Source organism: Cervus canadensis, chromosome 10 (assembly GCF_019320065.1).
Source record: "Cervus canadensis isolate Bull #8, Minnesota chromosome 10, ASM1932006v1, whole genome shotgun sequence".
In the NCBI taxonomy this organism is placed as follows: domain Eukaryota; kingdom Metazoa; phylum Chordata; class Mammalia; order Artiodactyla; family Cervidae; genus Cervus; species Cervus canadensis.
In genome coordinates this window covers 73,049,729-73,071,535 of record NC_057395.1, presented here as the reverse complement: position 1 = coordinate 73,071,535, position 21,807 = coordinate 73,049,729, and the positions used below count along the sequence as shown (strand labels likewise).

The window sequence follows — 21,807 nt, the reverse complement described above, 5'->3', positions numbered from 1 at the left end:
CTCTCCAACAGTTTGCTGCGTTACCCTGGGCACAAAATTTAGAGTTTTAACCTATAAAATGGGGGTAATAAAAGCCACCTTATATTTTTCTTCTGATTTGTCATCAACTCCCATGGTGCCAGCCATCACATTGTGCTATTCCACGCTTTAGTTGGGTGAGGAAACAGAAACAGGGACAGGAAAGACTGGCAAAATCCTTGGTGTCCCCAGCTTCATCTCACAAAGCAGATATTCGAGGCGGGCACTGGGCTTGCTGTGGTGAGGGTGCCTGGTCCTTTTTTCCTACACCCACTTCTTCTAGAGCCCTTGATATTTTGTCAGCCCCCACTGGCAGACCTCACAGCAGGCTCACCATCTGTGTTTATTACAAACTGTTTAATTGCTTCTTATCCCAATAACTTTACAAATATAGAACCACATGCCAGTCTGGGGGCTCTGCAGTGAGTCACTACAAACTAGCCCAGGCATAGCTTAATGCCGCTGAGATCCATCTAGGAGCAGTCCCAGCAGTGGCCTCAGCCATGTGGGTACAAGGGCCTTGGAGGAGGGCTGCCAAGTGTAACCAGGGGACCCGGTTTCAGGTCTGTGGAGGCGCTTCGGCAGCACGATGCTCATTCTCTGTCCGGAGTGTCTCCATGTACTTCCGCATCTTCTCAACCATCCAGGAGGGCAGGACAAAGGATTTCAGCTCCTCTAACTTCAGGTCCAGGCATCCTCTAGAACAGACATTGAGGAGGAGGGTTGAAGCAAGGGAGGATGTAGGTCCAAGCTCATCCCAGTGGGGATGGGAGAGCAGAGACTAATGGTTTTACCTGTAGTCATCGCTGGCAGCGAGGTCCCGGATGTCCTCCTCAATGAGGAGGTAGGCCTAGGGTAGGAGCAAAGGAGAGTCATCATTGCCTCTGGTTCATTTCAGTCCAACGATTAACACTTTATTAAATGTCTGCTTAAAGTAAGGACTGGAAGGGAGGGGCCAGTAGTCACAGTTTATAATTTAGCAATGGAGAGAGTAGGGAGAGACTGTCTGTCTGGGGAACAGTTCCTTGAGACATCTTTCACTTAAGTTGAAACTTTCTGGGTGGGAGAGTGGGCAGTGGTGACTAATTTATCTATAGCTGCCATCTCTTGTAAAAAGGGACCCTGAGGTGTTTTAAAATGAAAGGGCCAATAAAAAGGAACACACCTGAGTCAGTGCTAATGAGGTGGATGAACCTAGAGCCTATCATACAGAGTGAAGTAAGTTGGAAAGAGATAAATAAACAATGTGTATTAACCCATATATATGGAATCTAGAAAGATGGTACTAATGATCCTATTTGCTGGGCAGTAATGGAGGTGCAGACATAGAGAACAGACTTATTGACATGGAGGGGGCGGGGTAAGGAGGAGATGGTGGGACAAATGAAGACAGAGGCACGGAAACATATACATTAACATGTAAAACAGATATGGGAATTTACTGTATGACTCACAGAACTCAAACTGGGGCTCTGGGACAACCTAGCGGGATAGGACGGGGTAGGAAGTGGGAAGGAGGCTCAAGAGGGAGGGGACACATGTACCCATGGGTGATCCATGCTGATGTACGGCAGAAACCAACACAATATTGTAATTATCCTTCAATCAAAAATAAATATAAAAAAATGAAAGAGCCAGAGAGCCAGCAAAGTACACATGGAGACAGGAAATCAGAAGGAAGCCATGTGTGAACCCCAGAACTAAGATAAGCTGGTTTTGAGCTCTGAGGCAAAAGGGCAAACACGATAAACTGCACTGCTGTCCAGGAGCTGGGCTGTGTGGTCCCGGGCCTGTAGAACTGCTTTGGCACAATGCCACGATCTGCCTTGGGAGAGCCCTCTTGTGAACTTACCACATGGGTGATGATGTTCATCACATGAGAGTCTTCTGTGGGAGGCATTTCTTTCCAGTCTTAGGGTCAGAAATAACTGTGTGTCCCTTGAGTCATTTGACTGTCTTCATCTTAGGGGCACAGGAACTGAATTTGTGAAAACCTATAGACATGCACTGGTCTCCCAGGCTGGTAACTTAAAATTCCCCTGCCTTTTTTTAAAAAAAACACACACACACAAAAAAACACACAACAATCCTTTTTTATAACTAGTCTTGCTCCTGCCTTAATTTTCGATTCTGCCTTTCCTTTTTTCCTATTTCTTATTTATGTTATGTGTTCACAGTAAGCTTCCCAAAATCCTTTTTGAAAGCGAGTGTAGCATAAATATAGTAGAAAACAAAAGGTAGCCAGGTAGGGGATGGTGTAGTGGCTTGCAAGGCCACTAAATCCTAACGGGAGCAGTCCCAGCAGTGGGACTAAGTGCATCTTTTTTTTTTTTTTTTTTTAAATTTTTTTATTAGTTGGAGGCTAATTACTTCACAACATTTCAGTGGGTTTTGTCATACATTGATATGAATCAGCCATAGATTTAGACTAAGTGCATCTTCAGGTGAGAGACAGTGCATGTGATGGACACATCCCTCCATGACAGTTTTAGAATACACGTGACGATGATTTTCCTAAGGATGTTGGTTGATTTGTGCTGAGAACTCTTCAAGTAGAAGAGATTCTGGGAGGGGCTGCCAGGTGTGGCAAGCAAGTTTCACTGCATGTGCTAATTTTCTCTGACAAGGGGTGCTGCCTGGGGCAGTGCTGAGAAGAGATCCCGTAGCTGTGTCTGGTGGCAGAGTTGTGACGGAGGGTGAGATCTATCAATAGGCAGTCCTGATGGCAGAGTGTTAGGTGTGTCTTGTACTTGCCACTCTTACATCGGCTACTATGAACTACATATGAGGGGGCCATGGAGCGGGGGGCAGTGTGTGGGAGACCCGGGCACAGGAGAGCAAAGGCAGCGCTTACAGGCAGGTCTTCAGCATGAAGGAATGGGCCCTCTCTACTCCTACAAGTCTCCTTTCTCATTTGTTGGGCGTGGAGTCTCTTAGGTTTGGAGGTAAGCTGTCACCAACAGCCCTGGTCTCTGGGCTGGGTGGGTCCCTGGCAGTGGCACGTGTGAACAGTGCTTACCATCTTTCCCCCTGTTGCCCGCATATGATGCTGCTCGGCCAGCCAGTGCTTGTCCTGGGGGTCAGCTGCATACTGTGAGGGATGAAGCCACAGGGGGAGACATTAGCCTGGTGTGATGGGCATTTTTCATTTGGTTCAGAACATACACTTAGCCTTTGAGGCCTTCTTACCAACAAGACCTCTGGTGGCTGGAGAGGGCTCACTGACCTCTTCAGAGCAAACAGGGCTGAGCCCAGGAGGCCAGGGAAGGGGGCCCAATTCCCATAGATTTAATATACTTCTAATTCCTTTCCCTTAAAAAAATTTTTTTTTCCTTTTTTTTTTTTTGGCCAAGACTCGAGGCTTGTGGGATCTCAGTTCCCCAGCTAGGGACGGAACCTGGGGCATGGCAGTGAAAGAATGGCGTCCTAACCACTAGACCACCAAGGAACTCCCCCCTTTGCTTTCTTTTACTTTTTTATCTTTTATTATAACATCAAGGGGCTTCCCTGGTAAAGAATCCGCCTGCAATGCAGGAGACCCAGGTTTAATCCTTGAGTGGGGAAGATCCCCTGGAGAAGGAAACGGCAACCTACTCCCATATTCTTGCCTGGGAAATCCCATGGACAGAGGAGCCTGGCAGGCTACAGTGGGGGTTTGCCAAGAGTTGGACATGATTTAGCGACTAAACCACCACCATAACATTAAAGATGAGCCCTGCCCAGGGCACAGAGTTTAACACTCAGAGTTGTTTCTCTCTACGGAAATCTTTAGTAAATGGCAAAAGATTTATTCGATTTCAAGAGAAACCAGAGTATCCTCCCTTTCCTTCCTTAAAACACAGCACCAAAAAAAAAAAAAAAAACACAGCACCTCTGGCAACTGGTCAGACTGGTGACTATGTCTGAGAGCTGTACTCCTCTTTGAAGAAGTGATTGGAGATGGCTTACAACATATGTGGCTATTAAAGTGACCAAATTTTCTAAAACAAAAGTCAGGACACTTCATGCCCTGGAGGCAGAAGAGCATCATGGGTAAGAAGTTAACTGTGGGGTTCAGAGCTCAGCCCACAGGGAGCGCATGTGGCGGGGAGAGCTGGAGATGAGCATATGAGGTGGCTAGTTTGGCCTGGTGGGCTTCCAGGGGGCGGCAGGTTAAAACAACAAGAAAGAAAAGAAAAAAACTTGGTTCATAAATCTTGGTTTCTTCTACTTATTAGGTGGTGTAAATCGAGGCAATGATTTCTTTGAGACTCAGTTTCTTCATTTGTAAAACAGAGAGCATTAACACTTATAGGATTGTTGTTAAAATTAAAGGAGTCAGCACATCCCTCGTGGTCCAGTGGATCAGAATCTGCCTGCCAGTGCAGAGGATGTGGCTTCAGTCCTGGTCGGTGAAGATCCTACATGCCGGGGAGAAACTAAACCTGTGTGCCACAACTACTGAGCCCACATTTAGCAACTACTGAAGACCGGGCACCTAGAGCCTGTGCCCCGCAACAAGGGGGCCACTGTGATGAGCAGCCCGTGCACCACAGCTAGAGAAGACCCTGCTTGCCACAACTAGAGAAGGGTGGACACAGACCCAGCGGAGCCAAAAATAAACAAATAAAATAAAAAAAAAAGAAGGGCTTCCCTGGTGGCTCTGTGGTGAACAGTCCGCCTGTCAATGCAAGGGATGCAGGTTCCGTCCCTGATCTGGGAAGACCTCACATGCCGAGGAGCGACTAAGCCCATGCACCACAACTATTGAGCTTGTGTTCTAAAGCCTGGGAGCCTCAACTACTGAAGCCGTGTGTCCTAGAGCCTGAGCTCTGCAACAAGAGAAGCCAATGGAATGAGAAGTTAGTGCATCGCAACTAGAGAGTAGACCCTGCTCTCCAAAAAAAGAGAAAAGCCTGTGCAGCAACAAAGACCCAGCACAGTCAAAAATAAATCTTAAAAAAAAAAAAAAAAGTAAAATGAGGGGGACTTAATAACATGGACAAATCTCTTAAGGTATTATTCCCTAGATTTATAGTGGTCAGCATACTTTTTCTGTAAATACTTTAGGCTTTGCTGGTCACATAATCTTTATTTTTTCTTTCTTTTTAAATTACCCTTTAAAATGTCATCACTCTGCATTGGACAAAAACAGGCTACAGGTTGGATTTAGCTCCAGGCTATACAGCTTGCTCTACATTAGACTGTAAGCTCTGTGAGGGCAAGGAGTTGTGTGTGTCTCTTTTGCCCACTGCTGTGTACTCAATAGATATTTGAATGAATGAATGAATTTTGGGGTGAAAAAAAATCAGAGCAACATATATAGTATAAGACCAATAACATAAACAAAACATCATTAAAGGACAAGGACACACACACACACACAGAGGACTGAAAAATGCTACCATGTTGCTGGGGGTAACCTCTAGCAGAGAAGAGTCAGAGTCGAGGGTGAAGCGGAGTTTGGTGCCTTGCTCCCTGTTAGCTTCAGTGTATTGTTTTAATCTTTTTACAAGAATGGGTTTATATATTATTTCTATAATTTAAAAAGGTTAAAAACAAAAAGGAAATTTGCAAAATGCCTTTAGAAGGACAGAAGAATGGGCAAAAGGTATAATGGGCAGTTTACACAAAAACTCTAAATGGATGGAAAGATGCTTATCATCACTAGTAAAGAATTAAAAGTAAAAAAAACAAAAACTTTTTCCCCCTTCATTTATTATTCTGAAAAGATTAAAGTAAGAGAGAGTATCCAGTGGCCACGAGTTTGTTACCAATGATGGGTCTAAGAACTGAGGAAGTATGCTGGTAACACTGACGACTTACCGAGCCCTTGCTATGCTGGTATCGTCTGGGGTTTTACTGTGCTTTCTCTCTCTCTCTCTCTCTGTCTTTTAATAGAGGAGGTCTGTTTTTTTTGAAGTATAGCTGATTCATGATATTATATTAAGTTCAGGTGTACAACACAATGATTCAGTGTTTTTATAGACTATACTCCTTTTAAAGTTATTACTACTGACCTCCCTGGTGGTCCAATGGTTAAGAATCTGCCTTCCAATGCAGGGGATGCAGGTTTGATCCCTGGTCAGGGAACTAAGCCTGAGTCGCAACTAAGACCCAATGCAGCCAAATAAGTACTAAAAAGAAAAGTTACTACAAAAAAAGGCTATATTTTACTGCATTCTGTCTTAATTCTACCAACCACAAAAGGCTAGTTTGCATCCTTCTCATTTTACAGAGGACAAAACAGGCTCAGAAATGTGGAGCCACTTGCCCAAGGTCACATGCTAGCGGAATCAGGACTGAGATGATACTCTTAACCGTTGCACAAAAGGAACTGGAAGTAGGTCCAAGACCATATCCATTTGGCAATGATGCCAGCAAGGGTCTTGGATAAGGTGGATCCCACAGAACAGTCAGGCAGACAAAAGGGTCGGGGGGTGGGGCGGGGGAAGGTCATCAAAGGGAACAGCAGGATTGAAGACACTAAGGGAAGAAAATGAAGTAGTAGCACGTGGGCCAAAACATAGGTTGAAAATCCCAAAACATAAGACTGATAAGATACAAGTAGGTTTGCCCTTTAAAGAACTTGAACTTGCACCGAATGTAGAGGCCAGAGCCCATGATTCTGAGACCCCAAGGAGCTGTTCTGACAAGGGGCACCGAGTCTTGCACATAGGTGCAAAAACTATTAACCTGAACCACGTGCGTGTTACCTTTTTTCTAATATATTTGGATGCTTCTGTGACTGATAAAATACAAACTTATTTAAGAGCGTGAATTCATGCCCTCCCCGCTTCATTATTTTCTTGAATAGTGGAGACCAAAGCATAGCTCAGGTGAGGAGTCCCCTCTTTGGAAAACGTCAGAACTGCTGCTCCGCTGCAATCTCTTTATTTCGCAGACAACTGAATACAGCAGTGGTTAAGAGCTCAGGATTTGCAGAAGACAGAATCCTGACTCATGTCCAAGAGGTAGTGTAAGTGTAGCACTTAAAACCACGTTTGACACACAGCAAATAGACGAGGACTGGAGCCAGGTTATGAGACACAGCGGTTAAGGGCAGAGGGGCCACTAGAACCCCGCTGCCCCGGCTCCTGGGTCAGGGTTTACTCCAGGTTCCTCTGGGCCATGGAGAGTTCCCAGTGCTGCCTACTCCACAGCTAGGTTTGGCCCGACTCCTGGCACTCACCTACCTTAAAGAGGTGTGGGTGCTTGATGTAGATTCTCCCTCGGGTGCCCCCCATGCCCAGGGCCCTGCAAGGCAACAGACGAGTGGTGAGGATCCCAGCAGGCGTGGTGCTCAGGGGGACCCCTCAGGGCCCCCTCCCTCAGCACCAACTCCTTACAGACTTACTTGTTGGCTCGAGATCCCAGCACGAAGGTGGTAGATTCGTTCAGCCGAGCTGGGTCCCACTGTGCAAAAGACAGAGAGGCTGGTGAGGTGGAGGTTTAGCTGGTGGGCAGGACAGAAACTCTCTCCCACCCTCTCCTACCCTCATCCTTGGCCATTACTGAACAACAGCTGATTTAAGAAACTGAATACTTTTAATATACTGGGCACTGTGCTATAAACTGCAGTGGGGGGCATGGGGGGCTGGGGGGTGAGCGGATGAATCAGGGACAGTCTCTGCTCTCCACAGGGTCACAGACACGTGTGGATAATGATACCATTACAAGGTGGGCGGTGACACCGGCGAGAGGCGAGGCAGGAGGGGTGGCGCAAACAGGCAGGTGGCGGGTGGGGGGCTCGTTGCAGAAACCACAGCAGCCCTGCGCGGCTCAAAGAGTGAGCATTCGGAGAGTGGCAGCGGGCGGGGCTGGGGGGCGCCCGTTCACTATGTGGACGGCTTTTTATGTTTATCCTGGGGGTGATGGAGAGCCACTGAAGGCCTCTAGCCAGGGAGAGCTGGATCTGCGCTCACGATCGCTTGCTCTTCTGTAACTCGGCTAACGGGCGTGAAGTGGCTCGACTACAGGAGGGGTGGACAGTTTAGAGGTAGTTGTAACAGAGCAGTTTGGAAAATGAAGGGGAATTTCCTGGTGGTCCAGTGGTTAGGACTCTGTGCTTCCACTGCAGGGGGGATGGGTTCGATCCCGGTTGGGGAACTTAAGATCCTGCATGCCAGTTTGGCCAAAAAAAGGGAAGATGAGGGCCGCAGTAATAGGATGAAGGAAGAAGAGGGAATAGGGACCTCTTTAGGGAATGTATTTGGGAGGCAGAATCAGCCGGGACTGGATGTAGGGAGGGAAAGGGAAGGAAGAGGCAAAGATGACTCAAGTAGAGAAGGTCGAAGTAGGTGGGAGAAAGATTCTGATTTCAACTCTGGATACGCTGAGTTTGAAATTCTACGGAGATTCCAGGCTGAGAGCTCCAGCAGACAGTAGGATATACAGGTTTTAAACTAGAGGGAAAGGTGGGGTACAAACAAAGAGGTAAGGCAACTTCGGCAAGTACTAGTCCCCGAGATCTAATAAGCGTAGATGCTTTAGGTCATCCGGAGAGAAAGCTGAGGTGGAGAAGTGGGCAATGGAGAGAATTCTGGGGAATGCCCACTTATACAAGCCACTGCGGAGGAAGGACTCACTGGAGAGAGAGAAGGGGTGTTTGGAAAAGAAGACAGAGCTCTAGGAGGCTGTGGGATCACCCGCTCGTGAGGAGCAGAGGTGAAGAAGGTAGGCGTGGGCCCTGGTGGAGGCAGCGGGCCAGTACAACAACGGGGGGACCATTTCCACTGGACACAGCCTCAATCTGGATGGTGGAGCTTTCACCTATCATGTATGACTGGATGGTGAGCTTGCATGTAAGATTTCAGTTGAAGAAAAGATTCTATTCTTACATCCGTCAGAATGGCCATCATCAAAAAATCCATAAACAACAAATGCTGGAGAGGGTGTGGAGAGAAAGGAACCTTCCTGAATTGTTGGTGACAATATAAACTGCAACAGCCACTACGGAGAACAGTATGGAGGCTCCTTTAAAAACAGAGCTACCGTATGATCCTGCAATCCCACTCCTGGGCATATATCCAGAGAAAAAAATTGATCCCAAAAGATACACGCATCTCAGTGTTCACTGCAGCACTGCTTACAACGGCCAAGACATAGAAACAACCTAAGTGTCCATCAACAGAGGCATGGATAAAGAATCTGTGGTGCATATACACAATGGAATATTATTCAGCCATTAACAAGAATGACATAAGGTCATCTGCAGCAACATGGATAGACCTAGAGTGTCACACTGAGAAGTCAGTCAGAGAGAAGGAGAAATATCATATGACATCGCTTTTATGTGGAATCTAAAAAAAAAAGATACAAATGAACTTACAAAACAGAGACTCCCAGACTTAGAAAATGAACTCATGGTTGCCAGTGGAGTGGTGGGGGGTGGAGGTGGGAAGAGAAGGGAAGGGACAGTTAAGGACTTTGGGAATATCATGCACACTCTGCTGTATTTAAAATGGAGAACAAACAAACACCTAATGTACAGCATATGGAAGTCTGCTCAGTGTTATGTGGCAGCCTGGATGGGAGGGGGGTTTGGGGGAGAATGGATACATGCATGTGCGTGGCTGCGTTCCTTCACTGTTCACCTAAAACTATCACAACATTGTTAATTGGCATACCCCAAAACAAAATGTTTTTGGTGTTAAAAATATTAAAGTTAAAAAAAAAAAAAGTCTGCAAACAACTGTTCTGGAGGCAACAGAACCTAACAGTTTTAAGAACCCGGACTGATGTCCCTGGACCTTGGGTTAGACACAGCTCTGCCACTTACTCGGTATGTGACTTTGGGCAACTCTGTAGTCCTTAGTATCCTCAAGCGTATCAAATGTGTAGGATAACAGATAAAATAATTTCTGCCATGAGGTAGGAAAGGAAGCTCATGAACCATAGAAAGGTAACAGAATCTCTCTCAACAGGTTGTGATAAAGATTAAATGAGGCAATCCACACCTATGACATATAAGTACTGGATAAGTCTTGGTGACATCAAGCTTTTACAGGGAGAAGGGTGCGGCAAAGACCAAGTCCACTCTTTGTTTTGCCCCCAATTTCAATCCTTATTTGGGATCCTTCTGGAAGCCAGAGTTGGGAGGTAGGTGGGCGCGTAAAATGGCTCTGGTGCACACATCCTTCACCAACCCCATCCCCTTTCCCTCAAGGGGGAGCCCAGAGCTTGGACGGGGGTCTCCCTGGGACAGCGGTCACTGCCATGCTCACAGCATCATACCTTAGGGCCTTCCCGGCGAATTGGTTCACAGGATTTTGGTTTCCATCTGCTTGGAGGGAAAGAGGAAAGGTGAATTCTCCGAGACAGGGCCTAGGACTGCAAGAAAGCTTTCTGCTACTGGTGGGAGCTCCTCAAACACGCTCACTCCACCCTCAAGGGGACTGCTGCCTGGTGCCCATGAGAGGGGGTGCAAAGGGAAAAAGAATGGGTCCTAGTCCACTCTAGGACTCGATCTGACACTATCTAGCCACGTGGGCAAATCCGGGAACCTCTCTGGGCTGCAGTTTCTCATCTGTCAGAAGAGGTAACAGTAGCAACTTCCAGTCTTGTGTAAGTGAGGAATGAATTTGCTTAAGGCAGGAGACAAGTCTAAGGTGTGAGGATTACACTAATCCATCTCCTAAGCTGGTGGTTTCAAACTATCTCATCTCTCTTAACCAGATCAGTGTGGCTCCTTCTCACCCTACCCCCAAACCTCAGCCATGCCCTGCAGCTTGCAGGATCTCAGTTCCCTGACCAGGGAGGCTTTATCTTTTTTACATATCAGTATTAGGCTTCCACGTAAAGCTGTTTGAAAAAGATTCTGTTCCTTCAATAGTCTTTGAAAATGACCATCCTGGAGGCAATGTGGTACAGTTTTGCCTTTTATTAGCTGTCTGACTTTGGGCAAGTAATTGTGAGTCTGTTTCCTTATTTGTAGAATTAATTATACCTTTGTCAGAGGGTGGTTGGAAGGATTAAAAGGAAAAGTATGTATTAGGTGTTTAGACCAGTGATGGCACATTACAAGCATTCATGTGTGTGTGCTAAGTCACTTCAGTCGTGCCTGACTCTGTGTAGCCCATGCCAGGCTCCTCTGTCCATGGAATTCTCCAGGCAAGAAGACTGGAGTGGGTTGCCACGCCCTCCTCCAGGGGATCTTCTCAACCCATGCATCAAACCTGCATCTCCTGTGCCTCTTGCATTGCAGGAGGTTTCTTTGCCGCTGAGCCACTGGGGAAGCCCCAGAAACATTCAGTACATACTAATAAAACACAATTCTGGTGTTTAAAGAAAAACTCTGGTGTTCAATGAAGCTGGGCTGAACTGTTCTGGGGTAAAAGCAGGATACGACACCCTCCTCCTCGCTGCCTTCTTCCCCCAGCCCTCAGACTAGAGAACTCTCCTCCCTGGGTTCTTGCACAGATGAGTCTGCGTCTGCCAGGCTGCTGGCAGCGAACTCCAGCTTCCTGTCCTCCAGGCCCGCCCCCCGCCCGCTCCTCCCCGCGGCTCTGCGGGCCTCTACTCACACCATGCCCGCGGTGGCCCGGTCGTTTGACAGGATGTGTCCCGGAGGCCGCCCCTTCCGCTGCCACAGAGAACAGAACGGCTGTCAGAGGCCTGGCCCTGGGGGGCCCCCAGCCCACTGCAGGACCAGGGTCGCTCCAAGGAGGTGGTTTCCCTGCGAGGCCAGATGACGCTCGGGGGCGAACGGGGAGGGTGACTGTGCCTAGACGCCTGCCTCTCATGCTAGAAAGACCCAAAGGGGCGCTGAGGAAGCCCACCCTCTTCTGGAGCTGCAGGGCCTTTACCCAGCCAGAAAATGAGGAGATAGTTCACCTTTTTGGGAATGGGGCTTCCTCGGAGGGCACACTCCTCTTCTGCCTGCCGGCCACGCTGGGGGTGGGGAAGGGAAGGGAGTCAGATGGAGGCCGCTGCCCGGGAGCTGCAGGTCCCCGGGGCAGCAGAAGACAGAAGCCCTGGACCACACCCTCTGGCACCTCCCTGAGCCAGGACTCAGCAGCCCTCCTGGCACGATGCCATTCAGACCTGGTCCCACAAGCAGGGGGTGGTCCGTGCAGCCTCCTCAGGGCCACAGAGCTCTCCAGCCTCCCAGTCTGATCAGTCCTGCCTGCAAAACACCAGCACACAGGGACTCTGACCTTTATCCCTGGAAGCTCATGAGTCAATCTGGGTATGACTTTTTCTCCATCTGAAAACAGTAGTTTAGCCTGAAGGGAAAAGACAAAAAAAGTTTATCAGTCACTCTTTTGGTGGGTAAACCTATCTACCTCCATTAGATACAGCTTCAAACTCTGTTAAAACTTTTTCACGGTCAGTACAAAGGGATCCTGAAATAGTCATACAAATAAACACCTTTTTTGAAAACCCTGAATAATGAAGGATCATTACTAAAAAATTACAAAAATGTTAATAAGCAAAATAAAAAAAAAATCTGAAACCTCAATTCCCACAGAATACTATTAGCATTTCAATGTAAGACTCTTCCTCACTTTTTCCATGTAAACATATGCTAAATATTTTTCTCTAAGTAAATGCACTGATGTTAAACATGTTCCTCAGTAAGCTGCTGTTTTTTTTTTTTTAAATAAATATTGAGTGCCTAGTATGTAAGTGCTGGATCTGGATGGCAAGCAAATAAACAAACACATAGAAAAGAGGATTTGGGACCATGATCAGACACAATCCGATTCATCTTTAAAAACCTGGGGCTGGCTGCTGTGAGGACAGAGTGGAGGAAGGCAAATGGGGAAGTAGCTCAGGGCTGAGCTGTATGTTTAGAATCATCAACAGCTACACTGGCTTCAAAGCCATAGGAGTAGATAAAATCACCTGGAAGGACAGGGAGCCACAGATGAGATGGGATTTGTGAACAAAACAAAACAAAGAGCATTGCTCAGCTCTACGAGGGTTAAGCTGTAACCCACTGCAAGCAGACTGCACCCCGAGAGGAACTCGAGACAAAAAAGAGGCACTCTGTGCTCTGGATAAACAGGTCCTCAGACAGATGAGATGTGTATCTCAGGGGGAATGGCAACAACCTCAGATTCGAGGCCCTGGTCTTGCTCTTTTCTGAGGCTGGGCCTGAGCAGCTTGCCAGCCAACCTCCCAGAAGACATTATTCTCTCAACTCATGATGGTGAGGGACAGGGGAAGCCTGGCGTGCTGTAGTCCGTGGAGTCACCAAGTCAGACACGACTTAGCGACTGAACAACATGATAATCAACCCCAAAGGACTGAACTCCAGCCTGCCCTTGTGGCTATCATCATGAAGCAAATTCCATCTCTGACAGCTAATGGTTTCACAGTCAAGCACAGAATCTGGGTGATGTTGACAGTTCCTATTAATAACAGCAGCTGACACATGCAAACAGGTTCACGACTATCTTGAGCACACAGCCATTTCTAGGCATGACGTCATGCCTCCTGACCACACCTTGGGAGGCAAGGAGGCAGAAAGGGTGGGAGTGCTCATGACACCAAAAGGGGCTGTGACTACACGAAGGGTCAAGTCACCACGCACTTACAGAGGTGAGCCAGATCTTAGCTCTTCCACCTCCTGCTTGTTCTAAGCCACAATTTCTTCATCTGTAAACTAGGAATTGAAATGTGCCTTCTGTACAGGTTTCTTCTGAGATGGAAATGAACTCATGCAGATGAAAGCGTCTACCTTAGTACTTGGATCTAGTAGCTACCTCCCTTCCCTCTGTCTGCAAAGCTCCAAGCCCTGTCTAAGCTCACCGGGTTTCCTTCCATATACCACTGATGATGAGACCGTATGTCTTTGCCGAGCCCAGAGGGCTAACCCCTGTGCCTACATCTCTCTTCCCCTTTGATCTCACCTGCTCCAGGCAGCTCCGACAGGCCTCCTGGATCAGCTGCTCAGCATCCACTTCTTCCCCAACGTTGTCTCGTACGTTCAGTGCTGCCTTCTGGAAGAACTAGGGAGAAGTACAGTAGAAGACAGGGCAAATCAGCAGGATTTGCCTGCTGATTTGCATCAACGTGAAGGGAATGGTACATAAAATCCACCCTTATAAAGAAGAGAAGGGGCTTCCCGGGTGGCGCAGTGGTAAAGAATATGCCTGCCAACGCAGGAGCCACACAAGACACAGGTTCAAGGAAGACCCTCTGCAGTAGGAAATGGCAATCCATTCAAGTATTCTTGCCTGGAAAATTCCATGGACAGAGGAGCCTGGTGTCCATGGAGTTGCAAAGAGTCAGACGTAACTGAGTGACTAAGTACACACGCATGCATAAAGAAGGGAAATGCAATCATGACCATGCCTTGGGATCAGCCAGACTTAGATTCAGGTCCCTGCCTCTACTTCCCCTCTTTATCCTCTTACAGAGGAGAACCATCATGGAGGTACTCAAAGGAGGGTCTTCACAGCAGTAACGTGTAGACAGTACAAAATCAAAGGATAACCTAAATGTCCAAGTACAACTGAAGTAAACTATGGACTATCTATACCATGAAGAAATAGACAAGTATCAAAAATCACAGTAAGGAAGGTACAGGAGAATATATTTTTGACACAAAAAGGTATTCATGATATATAGTCAAGTGAAGAGTGAAGAAAGGAAGTTATTAAACAGTTTGGGATAGCGTGAGCCTAAAATAGCAAAAAGCAAACACAGACAAAAGAACTGTGAGAATACACTATATTAAAGTGGTGATATCATGATTGTTTTCTCTTTTTTTTTTTTGTTTAACTATAAATCTTCTCTATTTCTATAATGTACATGTTTTACTTCCATAGAAGAAAAAAAAAAAACAGGCCAGTGCCTGAGATGAACAGGTCAGGGAAGCCAGAAAAGACCCAGTGGGCAGAAAAGCCTACTTGAATCCTGACTTTACCCAATCTGAAAGAAACATCTGTAGGCTGGGAGGTGTAAGACTTGGCCAGGTCCCCGGGTATCAGCAGCCCCAGCTGGCTGGGGAAAGGAAAGGCAGAAGGTTCCTCCACCAGGTACGAGGGAGAGCTTAAGCTTGAAAACATCAAGGGACAAGGTGATGTGAGGTCCAAACTGAGACACTGGGAATACATCAAAAAGAGAGTCCATGTCTCTAGAATCAAGTATCGCTTCTCTTCAGTAAATAGAACAATTCTGAAACTTAAAACCCATGCACCTCCCGAGGGAGACAACCATGAGGAAGTACAATCATTTTATATTGAGCATTAAAAAAAAAAAAAAATTTATTTGGCTGTGCCGGGTTTTAGTTGTGGCATGTGGGATCTAGTTCCCTGTCCAGGGATCGAACCCTGGCCCCCTGCATTGGGAGCTCAGAGTTTTAGCCACTAGACTACCAGGGAGGTCTCCTATATTTAGCATTTTATATATATATGTCTTTGTTGTTCACATCAAACCAAGGAGAAGAGTGTGAAAGCACTGGATTAGAGAGCTCAAGAGCTCAGGAGGAAAATTCTGCGGGCAAAGTTAAGTAAAATGATCAGATGAGTTTGACTTCACAACAAAAAACTAAAACCTGGAGATGAATACTGGGGTTCAATGCGGACTAATGACTAAGTGAAAAGCTAAAGGAAATGACGTGGGTACTTTACAACTACCCTGCGAGGCGGGCAGTAGAAGGAATAAGTAGGCTAAATGTAAGCCATCTCTGGATGAGAATAAATAAGGAATTCTCAAGCACTGTTGGTAGAAATGCAAAATGGCACAACATTTCTGGAGAGAAATCTTCTTGAGGGAAAAATGTTTCCTCCTTTACCCACCAATTCCATCGTTACAACTTTATCCTTCAGAAATACTCTCACAGGTGAACAAAGATACACATTCAAAGTGTTCAATGTAGAACTGTTTGTAATAGAGAAAAATGTAAATAATCCAAGTGTTCTAGGAACTAGCTAGCTAAACTGCAGTACATCCACACACTAGATTACTCTGCAACTATTACAAAACAATCAGTGTGAGCTATTACGTACTGACCTAGAAACATGACCAAAATATATTGTTAAATGAAAAAAACAAATCGCAGAACTGTGTAAAATGATCCTGTATTTTTTAAACATACATACACACGCACACACACAAATAAATACAGGAGACTACATGGTCATTATTAACAGTCTGGTATTCTATAAGGTAAGTTTTAGTGACTTTTGGTTGTTAATTTTATTCAATCAGTGAATACTAATACCTTCCACCTAGTCTACAACTAACCTTTTGCTATATTTGCTATCACAAAGCCATCTACCCATCCCATTTATCCATCCATCTCTTCATTTTCTAAGCTATATTGTTAGAATTTTTTTTTATTAGAATATTTTTTCAAGGGGTGTGCATTTAGTAATAACAAGAATAAACTGATAAAATTAAACATTTCTTGGACAAGATCAGCCATTTATAGAAGTTATTATTCTGAACATTCTTAAGAAAATGGGTAGCTGAGATTTGGGAACACCATTAAACAAAGTGATCTGATGAGGCTGATCAAGAGCCTGGACTTAATCCGAAGCTGTGATGTAATCAAGTCATTTGTACCTTGTTCTAAAAACAAGCGTGGCAAGGAGGTATCTTTGCAGACAATGTGAAGCCACAAATTGTGTTTATTCAGCATTTGTCCAGGAAAGAAAGTTCCTGAATCATGGTATCCACCATTAGAACAAGCAACCGTAAAGTGCTTTAGAGGTAGACAACCCTGGTCTAGCCTTTTCCTAGTGGCTTAACCTCTTTATTTCTACATATGTAAAGGTGCAGAGGTATAAGAATACTTGGGGCATCCTGGGAAGTGCACAAGTCAGGGGCAGGAATAACTAGGTATACAACACGGGGTGGCTGTGGTCTGATCTCAGGGGGCCATATATGCCACGTGAAGGAATTCAGATTTCACCCAGAAAAAATGGAAAGTTGTGGAGGGATTTTAAGGGATTTACATTTTAGAGATCACCGGACTTATGGAGGGTGGGCTGAAAGAGGGAAAGAACAGAGGCAGTTAAGGATTACAGTGGGAGAAACAATGAAGGCCTGAACCAAGGCAGAGGCAAGGCAGAAGGGCAGGCCGGTCAGAGTGTGGGGTGGAAAGCACAGGACCCCAGGACTGAATATGGAAGGTGGAAGAAGGCAGGGCCCACTGGACTTTGGTTTTTAAGTGAATGATGATCTCATTTAAACTTGTTCATAACTGAGCTCCTGATTCCTCTGCTTGTTTCCATCTTCTTCATACTAAGTCAGTGGTGATTCTACCTTTACAGCTGCCTCTGGCAAATAACTTGGGAGTTATTTACTTCTCTTTTTCTTTTACCCAGCACTTCTGAATTACTGGCAAATCCTGTTTGCTACCTTGAAGACATATAGAATCCGACTCTTTCCTGGCACCCTTACTGCTAATACCCAAGCCACTATCATCTCAGGTCTCCTAACTGCTCCTCCTGAAGTCGACTCTATGACCACCAGAGACTCTTTAAAAATGTTCAGATCATGAACTCTGCTCAGAACTCTCCAAGAGCCTCTATTTTACTTGTAATAAAACCCAAAGTTCTGTCAACTGGAAAAAAAAAAAAAGCACAACCTAAAAGTTGAGAGTTATGTTTTATTTGGTGGACAAAACTGAGGACTTAAGTGTGGAACACAGCATCTAGGACAGCTTTGAGAGACTGCTCCAAGAAGGCAAGGTGAGGAGCCAGGATATCGACACAAGAGTTTTTGTAACAAAGAGCAGGTAGTTGGAACATCAAAAGATTACTGTTAAATAAAGAAAACCAGGTATCTCCAGTTGAGGAATTTAGTGCTTTCCTATGTATGGAAAGATGCAGGAGTCTGGGCTCACTGAAACCATTCTTTTGATGTGCGCCTTAGCTTCCTGGGGCCAGAATCCTGTGTTATTCTCAGTCCTGAGTCCCCTCAGGGTGCACTGTCGGTGGTGGTTGCAGCAGCTGACCGCTAGATGGCGGGCATCCTGTTTCTATCCTGAGTTCCCTCGGGGCTCCAGGCAGGGTGGCTCTAAAGAGATGGCTTGATGGCTGCAGCATCCTTTGTTTTCTGATGTGGCAGGTAATGTTTTTCATTCACAGTTCTCACCCCGGCTTCACAGTTCTGCCTGAGCTGAGTCTGTTACCTGTCTGGTCATCTCTCCTACTTCTTTCCTGGTTTGGTTGGGTCCTACCACACTGGCCACTCTGGTGCTTTGAACGTGCCAAGCATGCTCCTGGCTCAGGGCCTTTGCTCTTGTTCCCTGTGCCTGGATTGCTTTCCCTCCAGGTATATGCATGACTTGTTCCTTCCTCACTCTTTTGGATCTCTGCTCAAATGTCTTGTCTAGACACAATCTATGAAACAGCACCTCTGTTCCCTACAGGCCACTGTCTTTCCCCTTCTCTCTGGCACTCCCTGACAAAGGACACATTTAAAGAGGGCAAGGACGCTGCCCATTCTGTTCCCTGTTACATCCTTAAGTGCCTAGAACAGTGCCTGAATTATAGTAAGTGCTTAGTAAATATTTCTCGAGTGAAAGAATAAATACAAGAGGAGATTTAGGAAGAAAAACAAAAGAGGTCAGTCCTTAATATGCTGGGACTGAGGCATCTGTGGGGAATTTAGGTAGAGCCGTGTAGAAGATTATTAATAGATATTGAAATGAATTTTAAACAGTAACAATGGTTATCTATTAAACAAGTAATAAGAACACTTGCATTCCAAGCACAGACTGAGTACATTACACTTAAGTCATTTCATCCTCACAACAGCTTGGCAAAACTAATGGAGCTGACCCTACGGAGCCTTGGAGGACAGGGAGCAGACTCCTCTCCCATATCCTCTGCTTTAAAGCTCCTCAATAACAGCATCCGATGCACATTTCCTGAGTTGTCTAAGAGACGTTAAAACCACCACCAAGTGGAAGAAATGAACTACTTGATGAACATGAGCAGAGCCTAAGGGTTAATAATGTTAATCCCTGTGATACTACATGGCCACCTCACCACCAACCAATCAGAGAATTGTGCACGAGCTGAGCACATACCCTGGGATGCCCCTCCCTCACTTTGTCTTTAAAAATGCTTTGCTGAAACTCATTAGGGAGTTTGGGTGTTTCAAGCACTAGTCTAGTCCCCAGAGGGCTTCCCTGGTGGCTCAGTGGTAAAGAACCCACCTGCCAATACAGGAGATGAGGGTTTGAAGATCCCGTAGAGAAGGAAATAGCAACCCACTCCAGTAGTCTTGCTTGGGAAATTCCATGGACACAGGAGCCTGGTGGGCTACAGTCCATGGGGTTGCAAAGAGTTGGACATGACTCAGTGACTAAATAACAATAACAGAAACAAACTAGCCCCCAGCCTTCTTGCTTGGTGCTGCCCAGCAGTAAATGCACACTTTCCTTCACCACTATCTGTGTCAGTAGATTGGTTTTACTGCATGTGGGCGAGCAGACCCAAACTTGCTTGGGCTTCCCAGGTGGCGCTAGAGGTAAAGAACCCACTTGCCAACGCAGGAGACTTAAGAGATGCAGGTTTGATCCTTGGGTTAGGAAGATCCTTTGGAGAAGGACATGGCAACCCACTCCAGTCTTCTTGCCTGGAGAATCCCATGGACAGAGGAGCCTGGCGGGCTACAGTCCATAGGGTCACAAAGAGTTGGACACGACTGAAGCGACTTAGCACACACATGTGTGAGCAGACCCAAACTTGCTTTGGTAACAGTAAGAGGTATTCAAATTACCCCCAAAGAGAAAAAACATTCTTGGAGTGGGGATTCCAAATTGGAAAACTTTAGGCATGTGTAGGTACTAGAAAGAGCTAGGGAGACTGTGATGCAGGGAAGGATCACCCATGAGTCTTAATTGCTATTTTTTTTTGTCTTTGCATCCTTCTCACCTTCATGTACTTGTTGAAGACTGTCTGGATCTCCTCGTTGATGCTGGGCTGCAGGACAGCTCGGAGGAGGTCCATGGAGATGGCAGGATCTGTGAAACTGCAGAGGGAGGGAGGGGAAGAAGCCACAGTCAGGAGGCATGTCCCAAACATTTTCTTTCCCAGTCTGCCCAGCCAATTACTGACATAAGATCCTTTAACAACAATAACAGATGGCTTTGGGACTTCCCTGGCAGTCCAGTGGTTAAAACTCTATGCTTCCACTATAGGAAGCACGGGTTTGATCCCCGGTCAGGGAACTAAGATCCTGCATGCCATGTAGTGTGGCTAGAAAAAGAAAAAAACAAACCACCCCTGAACAATCAATCAGATGACTTTTACTGAAAACTAGCTATGTGTCCAAGTTCTGTGCAAACCACACAGACGTAGGACTTTATTTCACACTCATAACTCTATGAAGTGGGCATTATTTTTTAAAGTGTTTTAGAAGTATAATACTTAATACAGTAAAAGTCTATATACACTGTAACAGTTTTAGTGAACATCCATTTAATCACTACTCAGGTCAAGACTTCCCAGGTAGTGCTAGATGTAAAGAATGCGCCTGAGACGCAGGAGATGAGGGTTTGATCCCTGGGTCTGAAGATCCCCCTGGAGGAGGGCATGGCTACCCGCTCCAGTATTCTTGGCTGGAGAATCCCATGGTGGGCTACAGTCCATAGGGTTGCAAAGACCTGGACACCACTGAGGTGAATTAGCATACATACACACATACAGGTCAAGAAACATATACAACCAGCAGCATCCCAAGACCCATCTTGTGCTCCCTCCCTCCCCTGAGATGGAGACTATCAGGCCCATGTTTCTCATAACCTCCATGTGGTTCTGCCTCTTCGGCAGCTTCAAACACAAGAGCCAATGAATGTTAGGGACCTTGGGCATTGTCTAATCAACACGCCTCCCCCTCGTTTTGAGTTCAGAGGGGAAATGACTTGCTCAAGATCACACAGAGAGTTACAGAATCTGAATCTCCTCTTTCTACTAGTTGATGAACTCTTTCTTAGCCCTGTGCAGTGGGGGCCACAAGGCTGCCTTCCACGCCGGTGCCTGGGAGAGACGTCCCATCCAGGGCTAGCCTTACCTTGTGGTCATCTGTGAGCGGCGGCCCCTCCGCTGCACCTGCCGGTGCTTGATCATTATGTTCCAAGGGTTCTGTGGGGACCAAGGGAGCAGATGTCACCGAGGTCCGTGACACTGGCGTGGAGGTGGAGCGTGGGTATTAAGTTACACCTCAGACATCCCTGCTTCTCGGGTGCTTTCACCGATTCTGCCACCCTGGGGTAGGGTGGGGCGGGGGAAGAGGAACCGAGGCAAAGTTTCCTGCCTCCAAAGTCCCAACCCTACTTTTCAGGACAGGGTGGAGGAAGGGGACCAGTGTTTACCGAGGGTCTACTCTGCCAGATGATGCGCTGGGCGCTTTACCCGCATTTATTATCCCTCCCCCCGACAACTTTACGAGGCAGGGGCTAAGCATCTTCATCTTCCCGAAGATAAAACTGGGGCTCAGGGGCTTGACACGGCCGGCCCACGTCACCTAGCGAGGAGGGCGGCACAGAATTTGAAGCCAGATCGTCGGACTGCGACAACGCCAACCCCCTCGGTAGATCAGCCGCCGCGTTCTCTCCCCCGCGGGCCAGGGTCCCGGGAGCCCGAGGCCCTATCCGGCCCGAGCCCAGGCCCGGCCGGGGCCTCCCCGGGGGCGCCCTCACCGTAAGAACCAGCTGCCCCGCTGCGCCCGCGTCTCCTAGCTCGGGGCCACCCCGCTCTGCCCCGCCGGGTCCCCGCGGCTGCTCAACGTCGCCAGTGGCCCCCATGGCGCCCCGGGCCCCCACAACTTCAGCCCGACTCTGCCACCGGCCGGAAAGTGGCCCCGTGACGTCATTGGAGCGCGCCGCCCGCAGGCTCC

At 46.9% G+C, this 21,807-nt stretch overlaps 1 protein-coding gene and 1 pseudogene across 2 annotated transcripts; both read right to left on the bottom strand.

The window, feature by feature from the left end:
* Positions 1-356: 356 nt before the first annotated feature.
* Positions 357-21,793, bottom strand: DNTTIP1 (deoxynucleotidyltransferase terminal interacting protein 1). Of its 2 annotated transcripts, none has more exons than XM_043479430.1 (13): positions 21,611-21,793; positions 20,983-21,053; positions 19,845-19,941; positions 13,857-13,955; positions 12,156-12,224; positions 11,833-11,889; positions 11,523-11,581; positions 10,234-10,282; positions 7,355-7,413; positions 7,194-7,254; positions 3,038-3,109; positions 813-868; positions 357-716 (listed from the first exon to the last, which is right to left on the bottom strand). In XM_043479430.1, the coding sequence occupies exons 1-13, from the start codon at positions 21,713-21,715 to the stop codon at positions 578-580; spliced, it is 993 nt and encodes a 330-aa protein (XP_043335365.1). In that variant the 5' UTR covers positions 21,716-21,793; the 3' UTR covers positions 357-577. The 2 variants fall into 2 exon arrangements, with proteins under 2 accessions (XP_043335365.1, XP_043335366.1); XM_043479431.1 differs by having other exon boundaries at positions 10,234-10,279; positions 21,611-21,792.
* Positions 3,730-3,834, bottom strand: LOC122449096 (annotated as a pseudogene).
* Positions 21,794-21,807: the final 14 nt, after the last annotated feature.